Source organism: Anoplopoma fimbria, chromosome 17, assembly GCF_027596085.1.
Source record: "Anoplopoma fimbria isolate UVic2021 breed Golden Eagle Sablefish chromosome 17, Afim_UVic_2022, whole genome shotgun sequence".
Classification (NCBI taxonomy): Eukaryota; Metazoa; Chordata; class Actinopteri; order Perciformes; family Anoplopomatidae; genus Anoplopoma; species Anoplopoma fimbria.
The window spans coordinates 26708526-26724306 of NC_072465.1; the positions used below are offsets into that span (position 1 = coordinate 26708526).

Sequence of the window (15781 nt, forward strand, 5' to 3'; positions counted from 1 at the left end):
TGATTCAGGTGATTAATTATTTATTTTACCAGCACAAATAACCCATATTAATACAAACAAAAACATACTTATTTTAAGTTTTTGTTCAGCGTGTATTCAAATATATATATTTTATTAATATATTAATATATTTTAGAGATACCAAGTTTTGGTCTCAGTCAAATATTTTGTTTATGTGTGGATCTCCTTTAAGATGCAGTACCAGTAGTGACCACTGGAGGCCACTGCTGCTGTAATGATAGCATGGTCAAGACTTCAAAACATCCTTTACATATAATGTTATATGTAATAATGATTATTTTAACAGAGACAAAAAAGTATAATTCAGACTTCAAATGTAATATTTACACTACAGTCTACTTAGTTTTTGGATAGAAGAGGTTTAAGCTGTGATTTATTAGTCCATAGTTTGTTTATCTGATAATCCAGTAGTGCTAACCCAAAACTAACTAACTCTATTTCAATTGTGACATTTAAAGGACACCCAACAGAGCGGGTCCTTTTCACGGAGCCAGCCACAATGTTTCTACAGGAGCTCAGAACGGACAAACCAACCTGCTTTGGCTTCAGTTGGGACACAGTTATTCTGGTCTCCAGGGACAGAAAACAAAACAAGGTCAACCTCTGTTGGTCTTAAATGATCTGCAGGATTTATTTCTGCACAAACTGCAACTTCCACTGTACAATCACTTGAAATTCTCACCGCTAAGCTAAGTCTTCTCCTCAGCTGACAACTCGTTCGCTTCTGCAAACTCACCATCGCTTTCTCTCAGAAACTCAGATAGAAGATTCAACTTGTTGCAATCTGCAAATTATTATTATTATTATTATTATTATTATATTCCTTTATTGATCCCCATGGGGGAAATTCAAGTGTTGCAGCAGCTCAACTACACAGACACAGACAATAAATACACATACTATACAACTACACAGACAATAAATACACATACTATACAACTACACAGACAATAAATACACATACTATACAACTACACAGACACAGACAATAAATACACATACTATACAACTACACAGACAATAAATACACATACTATACAACTACACAGACAATAAATACACATACTATACAACTACACAGACATACTATACAACTACACAGACAATAAATACACATACTATACAACTACACAGACAATAAATACTATACAATACAATAAATATACTATACAACTACACAGACAATAAATACACATACTATACAACTACACAGACAATAAATACACATACTATACAACTACACAGACAATAAATACACATACTATACTACTACACAGACAATAAATACACATACTATACAACTACACAGACAATAAATAAATACTATACAATACTATACAACTACACAGACAATAAATACACATACTATACAACTACACAGACAATAAATACACATACTATACAACAAAATAAAGATAGAACAGGAATAAAAATGTACAGTATATATATACAGTATAAATCCTACACAGACATTCAAGCAACACACTTGTAATCATCCCGCTTGTTATAGGCTGCGTTATTGTGCGTGAAAGACCATTCAAAAATATAGAGAAGTCATCATCTAACTCAACATTTAGTGTCATGTGACGCCAAACCTTTAAACTGTATTTGTAACCTTTTGTTAGTGTGAGTGAGGTTGAACCAAAAAGCAGTTCAGAGGAGTGACATCATGTTTTAGTTTATGTCACAGTGTGTTTAATGCTTTGACGCTATGCTTCCATCTTCTGGAGGACACAAGTACAACAACTTCAGGAGATAGAGAGAGAGAGAGAGAGAGAGAGAGAGAGAGAGAGAGAGAGAGAGAGAGAGAGAGAGAGAGAGGGCTATATATAGAGAGAAAATATAGAGAATATATATAAATATATATACAATTACAGTGAAGCAGTCTTTGGTAATTTAATTATTAGATCTCAAACTCCCTTGAAAATTATATATATATATATATTGTTTGCATTACATTTTAGTTGTATCTGTCTACTGCAGCATTATATTTCATTCAGTATTATAGTTTATTCCTATACTTTAGCTGCAGCTCTATTCTGCTTTAAAATGTAATAAAAATGAACTCACACAACTTTAAACACGACTGTTAGAGGGCGTCTGAGCTCTAAGAGTTAAATTACCAACGACTTCTTCACTGTAATTGTTGTGCACATGACATTAAGGAACTTGAACTATTTATTAAAGTGCGATATAAAAAAAAATGTATCCAAAAACAAGTTAAATATTAAATATTGAATTGAAATGTTTGCTTGTTTGTGGCAACAACAAACAAAAAGAAAACACATAAACAGCGTGCTGACTTATGGTTAAAACAACCTCTGGGAGAAGGGCACGCTGTCCTGGTGGTTCAATAAAGTTTTCTCCTTCAAAAGTTATTTGGGGTCAATGTGGGCTGAATAATGTTCTGCAGTGTTCTGCTCTGATCCTCACATCACCTCTGCTTTAAACAACATGGATACACTCAAAGAGAGAACATGAAATGTTTCTGTCATAACTAAGGTCATGTTTGTGTTGAGCTACAGTCTGACACCAGCTTCATGATGTAGGTCAAATGGTGACGTCACCTCACTGCAACAAAATCACCTTCACATCTGATTTATTACAAAATAAAACCTGATAATTCAAAAAAACACAGAGATTTGAGCTGTGAGCCTATTAATGTTGATTTTTTTTATTCATTTTTTTTTTTTGTATTTCATAAGTTGTTACTTAATGCGGAAAAATTCGTTGTGTAAATCCACGTTGTGTAAGTTTATATCAAGTTAGACAGAATCAGCCTGAATGTGTTTCCAGTCTGTAGATTAAGGCTTCCTTCACAATAAGAGCAGAAGACTACACACTAAGAGGGCAACAAGGAACACTAAGCAAATAAATATACAATGAATGAGTAAGTCTCTAGAATTATACAAAAAGGAAAAGTAAACATCAAGCAAAAATCACAAATATTTCATACTGTGATAGACAGGTGTTCGGAAAATGTGTTTAATGTGAGAATTTATGTCACAATGAAGTTTGATCATAAATAGTGATAATTAATTATTAATTAATCAGCATACCGAAGCCAAAACTGTCTATGCATTGAGCAGAAATATCATCCTTTGCCTCCTGCTAATTGTTATATTACATTAAAGAAACATAACATTTAACATTATGAAAAGGGAGATATCAAATCACACACAAGTACGAAAAGTTAAGGATGAAAACTTATAATAGATCTGCTTATCCTTTTAAGTTTTCCATAAGCAATATGGGGCTCAGGGGCTCTTTTTCTTGTTTTAATGTACTCTTATGTGCTGGTTTGTTTACCATTTCATTCTTCCATTTAGGACAGAGGATGTGAGGGACTAAGGACAGAGGATGTGAGGGTCTAAGGACAGAGGATGTGAGGATGTAAGTCCGTGAGTGTCTAAGGACTGAGGATGTTAAAGATGTAAGGACAGAGGGATGAGGAGTATAAGGACAGAGGATGTGAGGTCTAAGGACTGAGGATGTAAGGACAGAGGATGTAAGGACAGAGGATGTAAGGACAGAGGATGTGAGCGTATAAGGACAGAGGATGTGAGGATGTGAGTGTCTAAGGACAGAGGATGTAAGGAGGGTCTAAGGACAGAGGATGTAAGGATGTGAGGATGTGAGGACAGAGGATGTAAGGACAGAGGATGTAAGGACAGAGGGTATAAGGACAGAGGATGTAAGGACAGAGGATGTGAGGACAGAGGATGTGAGGACAGAGGATACAAGGAGGATGTGAGGGTCTAAGGACAGAGGATGTAAGGACAGAGGATGTAAGGATGTGAGGGTCTAAGGACAGAGGATGTGAGTGTGTAAGGACAGAGGATGTAAGGACAGAGGATGTAAGGACAGAGGATGTAAGGACAGAGTATGTAAGTGTCTAAGGACAGAGGATGTAAGGACAGAGGATGTAAGGACAGAGGATATAAGGGCAGAGGATATAAGGACAGAGGATATAAGGGCAGAGGATATAAGGACAGAGGATGTAAGGACAGAGGATATAAGGACAGAGGATATAAGGACAGAGGATGTAAGGACAGAGTATGTAAGTGTCTAAGGACAGAGGATATAAGGACAGAGGATGTGAGGACAGAGGATATAAGGACAGAGGATGTGAGGACAGAGGATGTGAGGACAGAGGATGTAAGGACAGAGGATGTAAGGACAGAGGATGTAAGTGTGTATTTATACAAAACAAAACAAACTGAATTGAACATTATCTAATTAATTAATCCTCATAGTTTAATTTATTTTGTTGTCTCTGTCTTTTATTCTGTCAGTCGTGACCCACGTGACAACAGTCCCACTCTACGCACTGACAGTCTTTTATTCTGAAGGTCCACGCCGGAAGCGCTGTGCTCCCCGGTTGCACGTTGCTTCACTTTTTCAGTGAATCCACAGCAGGAGAACAAGATGGCGGCGCTGCGAGTCTCGGTGCTGTCGGGCAGCGGGAGAGCCCTCCTCTGCGCCTCCAAACACGTCCAGACCCCCGCGGTAAGTCCACGGTTACCCCGGGCACCCGTCACCATGGATACAGAACGTTCGGAGCCACCGGCGGCGGGCTTACTATGGGATGTCCTGCTGCTAGGACAAGGTCACACAAATAAGCTACCCGGAAGTGGAAATGTTGCCCTGAAATGCCACGTGTTGGGCAGTTTTTTGGTGTGCAGGGTGGTGGAGGTGGAGGTGGTGGTGTAGGGGGTGTAGTGTGCAGGGAGGGTGGTGAACGGGAGGAGGATTAGGTGGCTAAGCTAAGCTAAGCTAAGCGGCGAGCTAACCGGTTAGCATTTCAAGGACTGGGAGGACTTCCGGTTTGGTGGAAGCGTGACTTCCGGTTTGGTGAAAGCAGTGATTTATCAGTGATTTATCAGTGATTTAAGGATGTGAGGGTCTAAGGACAGAGGATTTAAGGACAGAGGAGGTGAGGGTGTAAGGACAGAGGATGTAAGGATGTGAGGGTCTAAGGACAGGATTTAAGGATGTGAGGATAAGGACAGAGGATGTGAGGGTCTAAGGACAGAGGATGTAAGGATGTGAGGGTATAAGGACAGATGTAAGGATGTTTAAGGACAAGGATTTGAGGGTCTAAGGACAGAGGATGTGAGGGTCTAAGGACAGAGGATGTGAGGGTCTAAGGACAGAGGATGTAAGGGTGTGAGGGTCTAAGGACAGAGGATTTAAGGGTCTAAGGACAGAGGATGTGAGGGTCTAAGGACAGAGGATTTAAGGGTGTGAGGGTCTAAGGACAGAGGATGTGAGGGTCTAAGGACAGAGGATGTGAGGACAGAGGATTTAAGGGTTTGAGGGTCTAAGGACAGAGGATTTAAGGGTGTGAGGGTCTAAGGACAGAGGATGTGAGGATTTAAGGACAGAGGGTTTAAGGATGTGAGGGTCTAAGGACAGAGGATGTGAGGACAGAGGATTTAAGGGTGTGAGGGTCTAAGGACAGAGGAGGTGAGGGTCTGTCTGAGCTATTTACTGAAATATATATATACATATATGTATGTATATATATATATATATATATATATATATATATACATATATACAGATGATATCAGCTACTGGAAACTGATTCATGGTATTCCACAATATTTAGTTTATTTGCTGATTTTGATATATTCATTATTTCAATTGCTTTTTTTGTGTCCAAATGCCTTGTTTGTTCTGGTTTAAGTCCTAAACCTGAGGAGTAACTCTTGTTTTATAGGAGGAGGAAATAAGCAAATGTTTGGCTGTTTTTTAGGTTTCATTGTCTTTTAATTGACTTAATATTTAACTGAAAATCATCTGTTATCACTTATTTTAGTGGCATCTCACTCATGATCTCTGATACAGACATATCCATCTATCACACACTGCAATCACAGTATGAGATATATCGTTTTAACCACTAGTCCATTATTTGTGACTTTTTAAATGGTTTGTCGCTTGTCCTCTTCACCATTCAGGTCCCAAAAATGTGTAAATAGGCGCCTCATGCGTGTAGCTGGGTTTTATGCTGTGTGTGTGTGTGTGTCCCCGTCCTGATGCAGGGGTGCTGTCATGTGACGCCCTGTTACAGAAGCGAAGGGGAGTTTCATAAGAACGACCAGCGTACGCTATATAAGCAAGGGCATTGTGATGAACTGAACTTTATGAATGGTGTTCATGCAGTTAAGCTGTGACTGGAGCTGGACTTCATACTTACTAGAGCTGGATCCATTTGGGAAAACAACTGATTTGTTCATTTTTTAATCATATTTGAAGCAATGCCTCGTTACAGCTTCTCATATGTGAAGGTTAAGTGGTTTTCTTTGTCTTGTGTGACAGTAATCTGAATGTCTCTGGGTTTAGACTGTTGGTGATGGGACAAAACCAGCAAGGTGCAGATGTGTCACTGGGCTTTCACAAACTGGGATTTTCATTTTTTTACTATTTAGTGCTGGAAATATTTGCACTAAATAGGACTCGACAGTACCGGTTGCCGTTGGCAACTAATTCTTGGACTTTTTAACATATAAAAAATAGGGACAGCAATTCAAATTCTGTACAAAGAATTTTGTTTGGTTACTGTAATAATACTTTTTTTGTTCTTTGTCACATTTTCAATATTAGGCGGACAGTTGACATCTTAATTGCTCAAAATGTAACGTGACTAAAAATGGCAACAATATTTTCAGTTTTGTCAACCGATTGTAACATACCAACTCAGATTTTAGGATAAAAAGTATATTAAAGAATACAAGTCTTCAAGATTAGGGCGGCTGACCTCTAAATTATTAGTTTGGTCTATGACATTTCAGAAAATGGCAACTAAAATATGCATCAGTGTCAGATGTTTTTCCAAACCAACAGTCCAATAAACAGCAATGCTCGTGTTTTGGTTGCAAGAAACAGTGAATTATTTCCATTTTCTCTCAAAAAGACTTGCATCATTGAATTTTGTTTGGATCAACTAATAGATTTACCCAATAAGTGTTTCAGCTGTGCTGTCAGTCAGTCTTATAACACAGAATATAAAGTCATTGGATGTTTTGAATAATCACTTGTACATTATTGCACTTGCATGATTTTAAGTTAACCGCAATCTTGTTGTGCTCTTTTTCTTCCGTAGGCCAAAATGTCCTTCGCCAGTTTGCCTCGGAGCAAGAAGGTCGCCCTTACGACAATGGGCGTGGTCACAGCCGGCGGGGCGGGTCTCGCCCTGATGCTGCACCAGTCCGTCAAAGCCTCCGACCTGGAGCTCCACCCTCCTAATTACCCCTGGAGCCACGCTGGACCTCTGTCCTCTCTGGACCACGCTAGGTAGGATGGATGGACACACACACACACACACACACACACACACACACACACACACACACACACACACACATCCTCCAGAGTCTGCAATTATCAAACACTTGTTTTTTCTATGGTTATAAAGTCTTATGTGTTTTTCTTCCTGTCTCGCTCTTTCTGCAGCATTCGTCGTGGTTACCAGGTGTATAAACAAGTGTGTTCAGCCTGCCACAGTATGGAGTACCTGGCTTTCAGAAACCTGGTGGGAGTGTCGCACACAGAGGCCGAGGTTAAGACCATCGCTGAGGAGGTGAGGCTGTGTGTGTGCATAAGAATGAGAGGGAGTTTTAAATTAATCACACAACACTGTATGCATTTTTTTCCTCCATTGTTTTGTGTTATACCGGCTTCTGCCAGTAGGTGGTGACACCCGGCTGTGTCTGCGGTTACATTCTCAGTTTTCAGCCATACTTAAAGGGTCTCTTGTGTTTTAGGCTGAGGTAGTGGACGGTCCTGATGAGAGCGGAGAGATGTTCACCCGGACAGGAAAGCCGTCGGACTACTTCCCAAAGCCCTACCCCAACCCCGAGGCCGCCCGCAACGCCAACGCGGGAGCCCTGCCTCCAGATCTCAGCTACATCGTCAATGCCAGGTAACTCCTGAAAGAAAAACCTCCACAGTTTAATCTGAAAAGCCGTGCAGTTCAGCCTGGATTCCACATGTCCGTGGTGTTCACTTATCGTTTCCCCTTCTGCTCCCCTCAGACACGGAGGAGAGGACTACGTGTTCAGCCTGCTGACAGGATACTGCGAACCCCCGGCAGGAGTGGAGGTGAGAGAGGGACTCTACTACAACCCCTACTTCCCTGGACAGGCCATCGGCATGGCCCCGCCCATCTACAACGAGGTGCTGGAGTATGACGATGGTACGTAAAGATGCAGCGTGTATTTGTGTGCTCGGTTTGCTGTGAGGCTGCCACGACTAGTCACATAATGATGATGTCATGTTTTTTTATATATTTTTATATACATGTATATATTTTTTGAATATATAATTATTTTTATATATATCTATATTTCTTATATATATATATTTTTTTATATATATAAATATATATTTTTAAAATATATATTTTTTATATAAATATTTTATTTTATATATAGATTTATTATATAGATTTTTTTTTTAAATATATTTATATTTTTTTATATATATATATATATATATATATACATACATACATACATACACATTTAATACATCACAATCAATTGCTATTGGTTTGTAGAGATAACTATTTCATCCACCGTTACTAAGAGAGGGCATTACCATTTGCTGCCGTTAAAAATCCTTTTTGCTGATGGTTGCTGTGTGTCTGTTGCCATAGGAACCCCTGCAACCATGAGCCAGGTTGCTAAAGATGTGTGTACGTTCTTGAGGTGGGCCGCAGAGCCAGAACACGACCAACGCAAACGCATGGGACTGAAGGTACAACACACACACACACACACACACACACACGTTTGTGACGCCTTTAGTTTAGGTACCGATACCAAGACGTTACTTTTATTTCAATATTTTGTGGGGTTTATAAAAGCATTAAATGTTATCGTTACACAAGCAGCCATATAAAAACCTGCTTGAATATTATACAGTCTTAAATTATTTAAATCAGTAAATAGGATAACGATTCTTAAGATAGATTTAAGATTTTTAAATTGCTACTTTCTTTTTTAAGTTCAGATGGATCAGTGCCGTGCTATGCTAACATTGTAGCAGCTCCATCAAAACTATAAATAAAGTTGTCTAGGCGTAAATCCAACAGCAACGTCATTGTTTACACCACAGACAGAGTTTCTCTATAAATAGTCTCTGTACAAATGTTCCGTATTATCATAGCGCCATGGATGCCGAAAGACGGTTACAGTATTTTTTTTTCTCCGTTGTTTCTGATTCAACAACTTCAGGTTGTAAGTGACGACAGGGAAACATCTCAATGCTGATCGGACTTCAGTTGAACTTCCAAAATTCCTAAATAAATAAAATTAATAAATTCACAATTTAAATGTTTCTACCGTGTGCATTAACACAGCTAAAATGATTGAATAATTAATAAGCCCAACATGTCCCTATAGATGTATAAGGGCACCAGTTAGCCACCGCACACACACACACACACACCTTTTTCAGTCTCAAATTTGTAAATTCTAGTCTGAACAAACAAACAAACACAGTGGAACAAGTTGTAAACATGGTTAGTGATTAATCTTTCCCTCCTCGTTCTCCTCCCAGCTGCTGATTGGTGCCGGCATCCTCGTCCCTCTGCTCTACTACATGAAGAGACACAGGTGGTCTGTGCTGAAGAGCAGGAAGATCGCCTACAGGCCTCCCAAGTAAACGGAAAACAAACTCACCCCTAACCTGGGCCTAAAACCTACCAGAGAGAGGGGCCGCGTTCAACGACCCCACGACGCTCGCCTCATAACAATCACAAGGACAAAAAACTGACAAACACACACATATGCCTTTCTAGGATGTGGTAGAGAAATGCGAATATATATATATATGTTTATTTCTAAAGGAAGAAGGCCTGTTTTTAGTTGTTGGAGTGGTAGAACCAATCGTGTGCATCTGGAACACTGCGGTTTGTGTCAGAGAGTTGTGGCGTTTTTGAACGCATCCCCCCATACAAAAGTTTGTTTGTTTTATCAGGCAGCAGTTCAGGTCTGGACATCCGGTATCAGACCGGCCCGATAAGTTGCTTGACTGCCCGTCTTTGTAAGATACTAAATAATCACGCAGGCGCCGAGAAATGGTTGCATCAAAGTGTGTAACCGCTTGAGTAAATCCATCCTCCCCGTGTCCTCTCCACAAAGCCGCTCGGTGGATGCAATGCAACCTCTGAACCTCTGTTTTGCTGTACAAAATAAATTATCTTAAAGGAAACTTTTTGTGTGTGGCGTTTTTTGTGTTTTTGTTGTCACAGAAACACCTTTTTAACGCTGCCTGTGTCCTGATCATTTGTCTCTCACTCGTTGAATCTGCTTCTACGCTTTTGTCATGTAAACGTATTAAATAAACTGGTGAATGAACAATCTTTGTTATGAGGTTATTTGTTCAAATCCAGAGCGACACGTTGCTTATCCTTTTGAAAGTGTTAGAAAGGAGTCAGATCACATTATCCTGTCTGTATTTCACAATAAAAGCTTATCAGTTTTTATTATTTTCCACAATATTTGACACTTAAAAGCCTCCATAGTTCAACCAATTGAATTGTAAAGATAGACAAGCTGCTTGCAAAGCTGTAATGTATCCTGAAGTTAAACTGGAGGCATTACAATTAGGTGGAGTTTTAAGATTTATTGAATTAAAACAAGTTGCACCACACAAACTAGTTCTTACGTAGAGATTAAACATTTGAATTTTTACAAAAGACCTGATGGAGGCCACATTGAGACGAACGTTAACGGTTCATTAATTGCTGATATGCTCAAAGAAACCTCTCCGCTCCTCTTGGACTTGAGGATGATCCTGTTTTCAGAAACCCAAATCAATTAACTGAAGAAAAAAATAATAATAATAACCCCAACAATCGCCATTTTGTTCTGTAATTGTCAAATGACCTCGGAAAACAATGTACCAAAACACTCTACTCCTGTTCTCCTAACTCTATTGTTAAAACTAACCCAGAATATTGGTTTAAATGTAACATTTCCTTCTTGTGTTTGAGACTGAACAATCCATTTTGTATTTATGATACAGATATAACAGCTGTGCCATTTAACAGCAGACACACATAACTAGTTCGTATCATATTTTGAGCCCACTGGTTTAAAAGAGCTTTAAAATACAGGCAGATATGTCAAAATAAAACATCCCCAGTTCCACACATCTTCACACTGAAGCTGAGTTTAGATGGCTTCCCCTCCTCGCTGGAGTCGTCACATCCTTTACATTCATCCCTCCTTTCATTGTGGGATAAATAAACAAGTGTGCGGTTAAGTTAAAGCTGCTCCGGGCCGTCATTAGGAGCTCATCTGGTTCTGAAAAGGTTTTCCTCCCCGCTGCTCCGACCCGCATTCAGCCGCTACGAGCTTCATCTGCATCACAACACACACAGATTAGGCTAATGGTGTTAGTGGATCTCCCCGCGGATCATTGTTATTGCAGTTAATTATCATTATTATTATTATTATTATTATTAGATTAAAGCTCCGTCACAGACTTTTTTTTTTGCAAACTAAACTGATTTTCTACTTTGGTAATTCAGAAGAAAAGGTGGATTTATGCTTTGTGTTTGTGTGACACCGGTGACCGTTTAACAAAAAAACAAACACTCAATACAGTGCATCACAGGAGGGAAAACACACACACACACACACACAACACACACACACACACACACACACACACACACACACACATGCTCACACACAAGATGTTTTTTTTGTCTCCTGCAAAGTTTGCAAATTTTGCAGAGTTGTTAAACTAAGTAAACTAATACATTTAAATATGCTGTCTCCCAGTGACACACACACACACACACTCACACACACACACACACACACACACACACACACACACACACACACACACACACACACACACACACACACACACACGGAGAGATTAGCTTCTGTGTGGAACCTCAGGGAATCTCATTCACATGGAAAAACCACTTCTTAATTCTAATTGGTGGCCAGTTTAAATCCTCCACTCCCATTTAAACCAGCAGCCAGCGGTTTGTCTTCCTGCTGCTTCACATGGAGCTCAGACTTAAAACCATTCATTCAAACTATTCAGCTGATCGTAGACCTCAAGTCAACAGTGGAGAACTTTTAGAGTCATCCAGGTTTTATATTGAAAGAAAATCAACTTATGGAACTATTTCTTTTGGTTTGTTTTGGTTGTTGCCGGTAGTTTTGTTACCTGTTTATTGATCAGTTTGTGAGATCAGTCATTATGGCGTCCACTCTGGCTCCCGTGACGGCAGAAAGCAGGCCGGCGTTCTCCATCGATCGGATTCTGGGTTTGGAGCTGGAAAGACCTGGAACCTGCCTGAAACTCCACCGACCCTGGACAGGTGAGGAGGAAATGTTTTGACTTTAAACCCAGATTCTGACTTATTAATGAAGCACCAATCTGATATGATGTGTGTGCATTTTAATGTATTGATAAAAAACATATTTTTTTATTTCCTTTTTGTCCCGGATCACATTTATAATATATAAGTTGCTGTTTTCTGTCTCGTGTATATGAGTGTGACGTGGGAAATCACAGTTGAGGTATATTCAGCTAAATTATTATAGCAAACACAATTTAGTGTAACATAAAAATATTTGACAATATCCTGTACAATAGTCTACTGTAATCTGTATCTAAAGGTAAAACTGGGATGTTAAAATCTCCTCTACTTAATTTAAAAAGAGGCTCATAGAAAATATTTTCAGAGTAAAGCTGCTTTTCTAAAAATACAAAAAATAAATCTTTGTTTAATTTAGTAATTTAATGCTATCTGAGCTCAGTATCCTTATTTATATTTTCCTTATTTTTCTTTAAATAGCTGTTATATTTTGTACATACACAGTTATTATATATATTAATATTTCCCTTTGCCTGAAAAGATTTCTTTCAACATTTTGTTTTTGGGCAAACCAATTCAAACCCTCTTATCAATCAACCCGTTGCTGTTGAAAATGCAGCTCTTCTGCAGCTTCTTGAAATAAATAAATATTACAAGACGCTTTTCTTGGACGACATATGTAAAGGAATCATGTGGACAAACTCTCGACCAAACTTTTACTTATTACGTTTCTCTAGTTTCTCTAGTTTCTCTATTGATTGATCATAGTTTTGTCCAATTCAGCTAAATTAAACGTAACCATATGTAAACTTAAGTAAACTACATATCAGTGTTTAACGAAGCCCATGGTAGGTATCCATTTTAAAAATGAATATCAAATTTTCTCATGTTGATTTAGTAAATACATAATAAATTGATTCCTGGCAAATATTAAACCATTCAAATTATTTTTTTAATTTTGTTTATATCCAGAAATCGGAGCAGAGAAGGAGAACAGAGGAAACGGTGTGTGCTCACAACAACAACAACAACAACAACAACAACAACAACAACAACAACAACATTATCAACAACAGCAACAGCATCATCATCCTCAGCAGCAGAACTCTCCCAGGCCGACATCAAACTGGTACATCGGACGCAGACCTCGCACCGCCTTCACCAACAGCCAGGTAATCAATCAATCATCAACCAACCAGTCCGTCATAGAACAGATATAGATCCTAAGAAAGGGTTCTCTTTCATGCAGCACTGTTCAGATATGACATAGAGTTGAGGACATGTCCGTTGATCATCTCTCTGTCTCTGTGTGTGCAGGTGAACGTTCTGGAGACGGTGTTTCAGGTGAACTGTTATCCGGGTATCCAGCTGAGGGAGCAGCTGGCGGCGAGACTCGACCTGGACGAGGACAGAATACAGGTTGATACAGCGACGCTGAGACTTTAACCCTGAAATGATGAGAGCTCTGTTCTGCTTCTTAAACCGCACTAACCCACGGTGCAAAGTTGTGACAAACTGTTTAAACCTAAGATAGATTTTTTGGGGAAAAAGAACAGAATATTTAGATAATTCCAAGCCACAATGATACATAAACATACTTTATAAACAGGACACATGTTTGGTTTTTAAAAGAGAACTTCACCAAGTCTGTTAACAGGTCTTGGCTTAATTAAAAGTCAAATTAGTGTCCACAAGCTTAATTAATTACCATTAAATATTCTAATTGAGCAAATACATTTTTCTATACTTTTTAAGCATTTTAAAGTTACTGTGAGGAACTTTAATCGGAGCAGACTGTCAGAACCTGCTGCAGTGAAATGAGAGGTTCTCTAAAGGGAATCTGGTGCTGAGAAACACTACCGCTTTTGTCCACAGGGGGCGCCAAAACCAACAGAAAAATGTAAAGTTCCTCATAGTAGCTTTAATATGACTTCCTCCTGATCCCGCCTCCATCTAAACAATTAAATGGGTGTAAAGACAGTGCTCTAAAACCAGTAACACTATGGGATTCATTCGTGGTCCCAGTTTGTATCTCTCGCACTGTCAATCAATGTAGCTCATCAGAATTTATCCACTCTGTCCCACACATACTACAAATAAGAAATACAAATTCTTAGTATCAGAGTAAAAATATAGAAAGGGAAAACAAATTCCTATACATGAAATATACCTAAAGCAGCTCTAATCTCCCACTCTTTCTCTCAGATCTGGTTTCAGAACCGGCGGGCCAAGCTGAGACGTTCCCTCAGAGAAACCCGGCTGCAGCTGGTTCAGACGGCCGTGGCCGACCTCGGGGTCAGAGGTCGAGTGAAGGCCGAGCGGGACGTGGGAGGTGACCCGGAGCTCGCCTCTCGTCTGCAGCTTAAAGTGGAAAAAGAGGAAGAGAGATGCTGATGAACTCTTCCTGTTTCTGTGAACATTTCTTCATCCACACCTACGAGCTTGTGTCTTTATTCTACCTTCCTCCTAAAAGTCACGCAAAAACACAACTGTGGGAAACAAATGGTGACAAATGAAAGTCACAGTTTGCTTACAAACCCAACACAGTATTTAATGTCGACACAACAACAGGTTTCTATATTAAGCGTACTGAAGGAGGTCTGTTTGTTATGAGATCTGCTCTGGATCCGTTTGTAATGTTGAGTGTCTTAATATGTGAATAGGTTTCTGTACAAAGTTTAATTAAAAGTTTTTAAAGTATTTGAATCTCATGGCTCTACTTTACATGACTTTACTATTGGAGGATCTGTTATACTGGTACATTTTTACTGGTCAGATATCTGACAGGGTTTTTAAAAAACAAACATTCAAACAAACAGTTTCAGAGAAGCAGGGACTCAATATAATGTAATGTTTAAGTATGTTAACTCGTTATTCTTATTTTTCATTTGTATTTATTGAAAACATTGTTTATTTTAAGTAAATAAAGTTTGAAAAAAATAAGACAAAACTTGGCAACAAACATATTATGTAGATTCATAAGTAGTTCTGCAACTTTAAACTTTTACTCAAAATTTCAGAGGCAAATATTGAACTTTTTGCTTGACTCTATATTGGACTTTTTTTATTCTTATAGTTTTCAACCAGTGGTGAAAGATGTATCAGATCTTGTATTAAAGTAAAGGTAGCAATATTACATTTTAAATACTCTGTTACAAGTAAAAATCTTGCAACAAATTTTACTTAAGTAAAAGCAGAAAATGATGGCATCCAAAATAAACTTTACTAACAATAAGTGTATTCAACATAATGTTTGACTTAAGTAAAAGCAGAAAAGTATTAGCATCCAAATAAACAAGTAAAATTACTCATTATGTAATGTTACATGTTATACTTTTACTTTTAAAGTAAAATTACTCATTTTGAAGAATGGCCCATTTCAGAATAATATATATTATA

The 15781-nt window shown here is 38.6% G+C and overlaps 2 protein-coding genes across 2 annotated transcripts; both read left to right on the plus strand.

Moving 5' to 3' along the window:
- Positions 1–4409: 4409 nt before the first annotated feature.
- LOC129105969 (cytochrome c1, heme protein, mitochondrial) lies at positions 4410–10245 on the plus strand. The gene is made up of 7 exons (XM_054617255.1): positions 4410–4530; positions 7133–7323; positions 7483–7609; positions 7794–7951; positions 8064–8224; positions 8687–8787; positions 9592–10245. The coding sequence occupies exons 1-7, from the start codon at positions 4450–4452 to the stop codon at positions 9694–9696; spliced, it is 924 nt and encodes a 307-aa protein (XP_054473230.1). The 5' UTR covers positions 4410–4449; the 3' UTR covers positions 9697–10245.
- Positions 10246–12261: 2016 nt separating this feature from the next.
- Positions 12262–14776, plus strand: LOC129106416 (homeobox expressed in ES cells 1-like). Its single transcript, XM_054617808.1, has 4 exons — positions 12262–12382; positions 13355–13554; positions 13700–13801; positions 14588–14776. Exons 1-4 carry the CDS (start codon positions 12262–12264, stop codon positions 14774–14776), a joined length of 612 nt encoding a protein of 203 aa, XP_054473783.1.
- The last annotated feature ends 1005 nt before the right edge of the window (positions 14777–15781 follow it).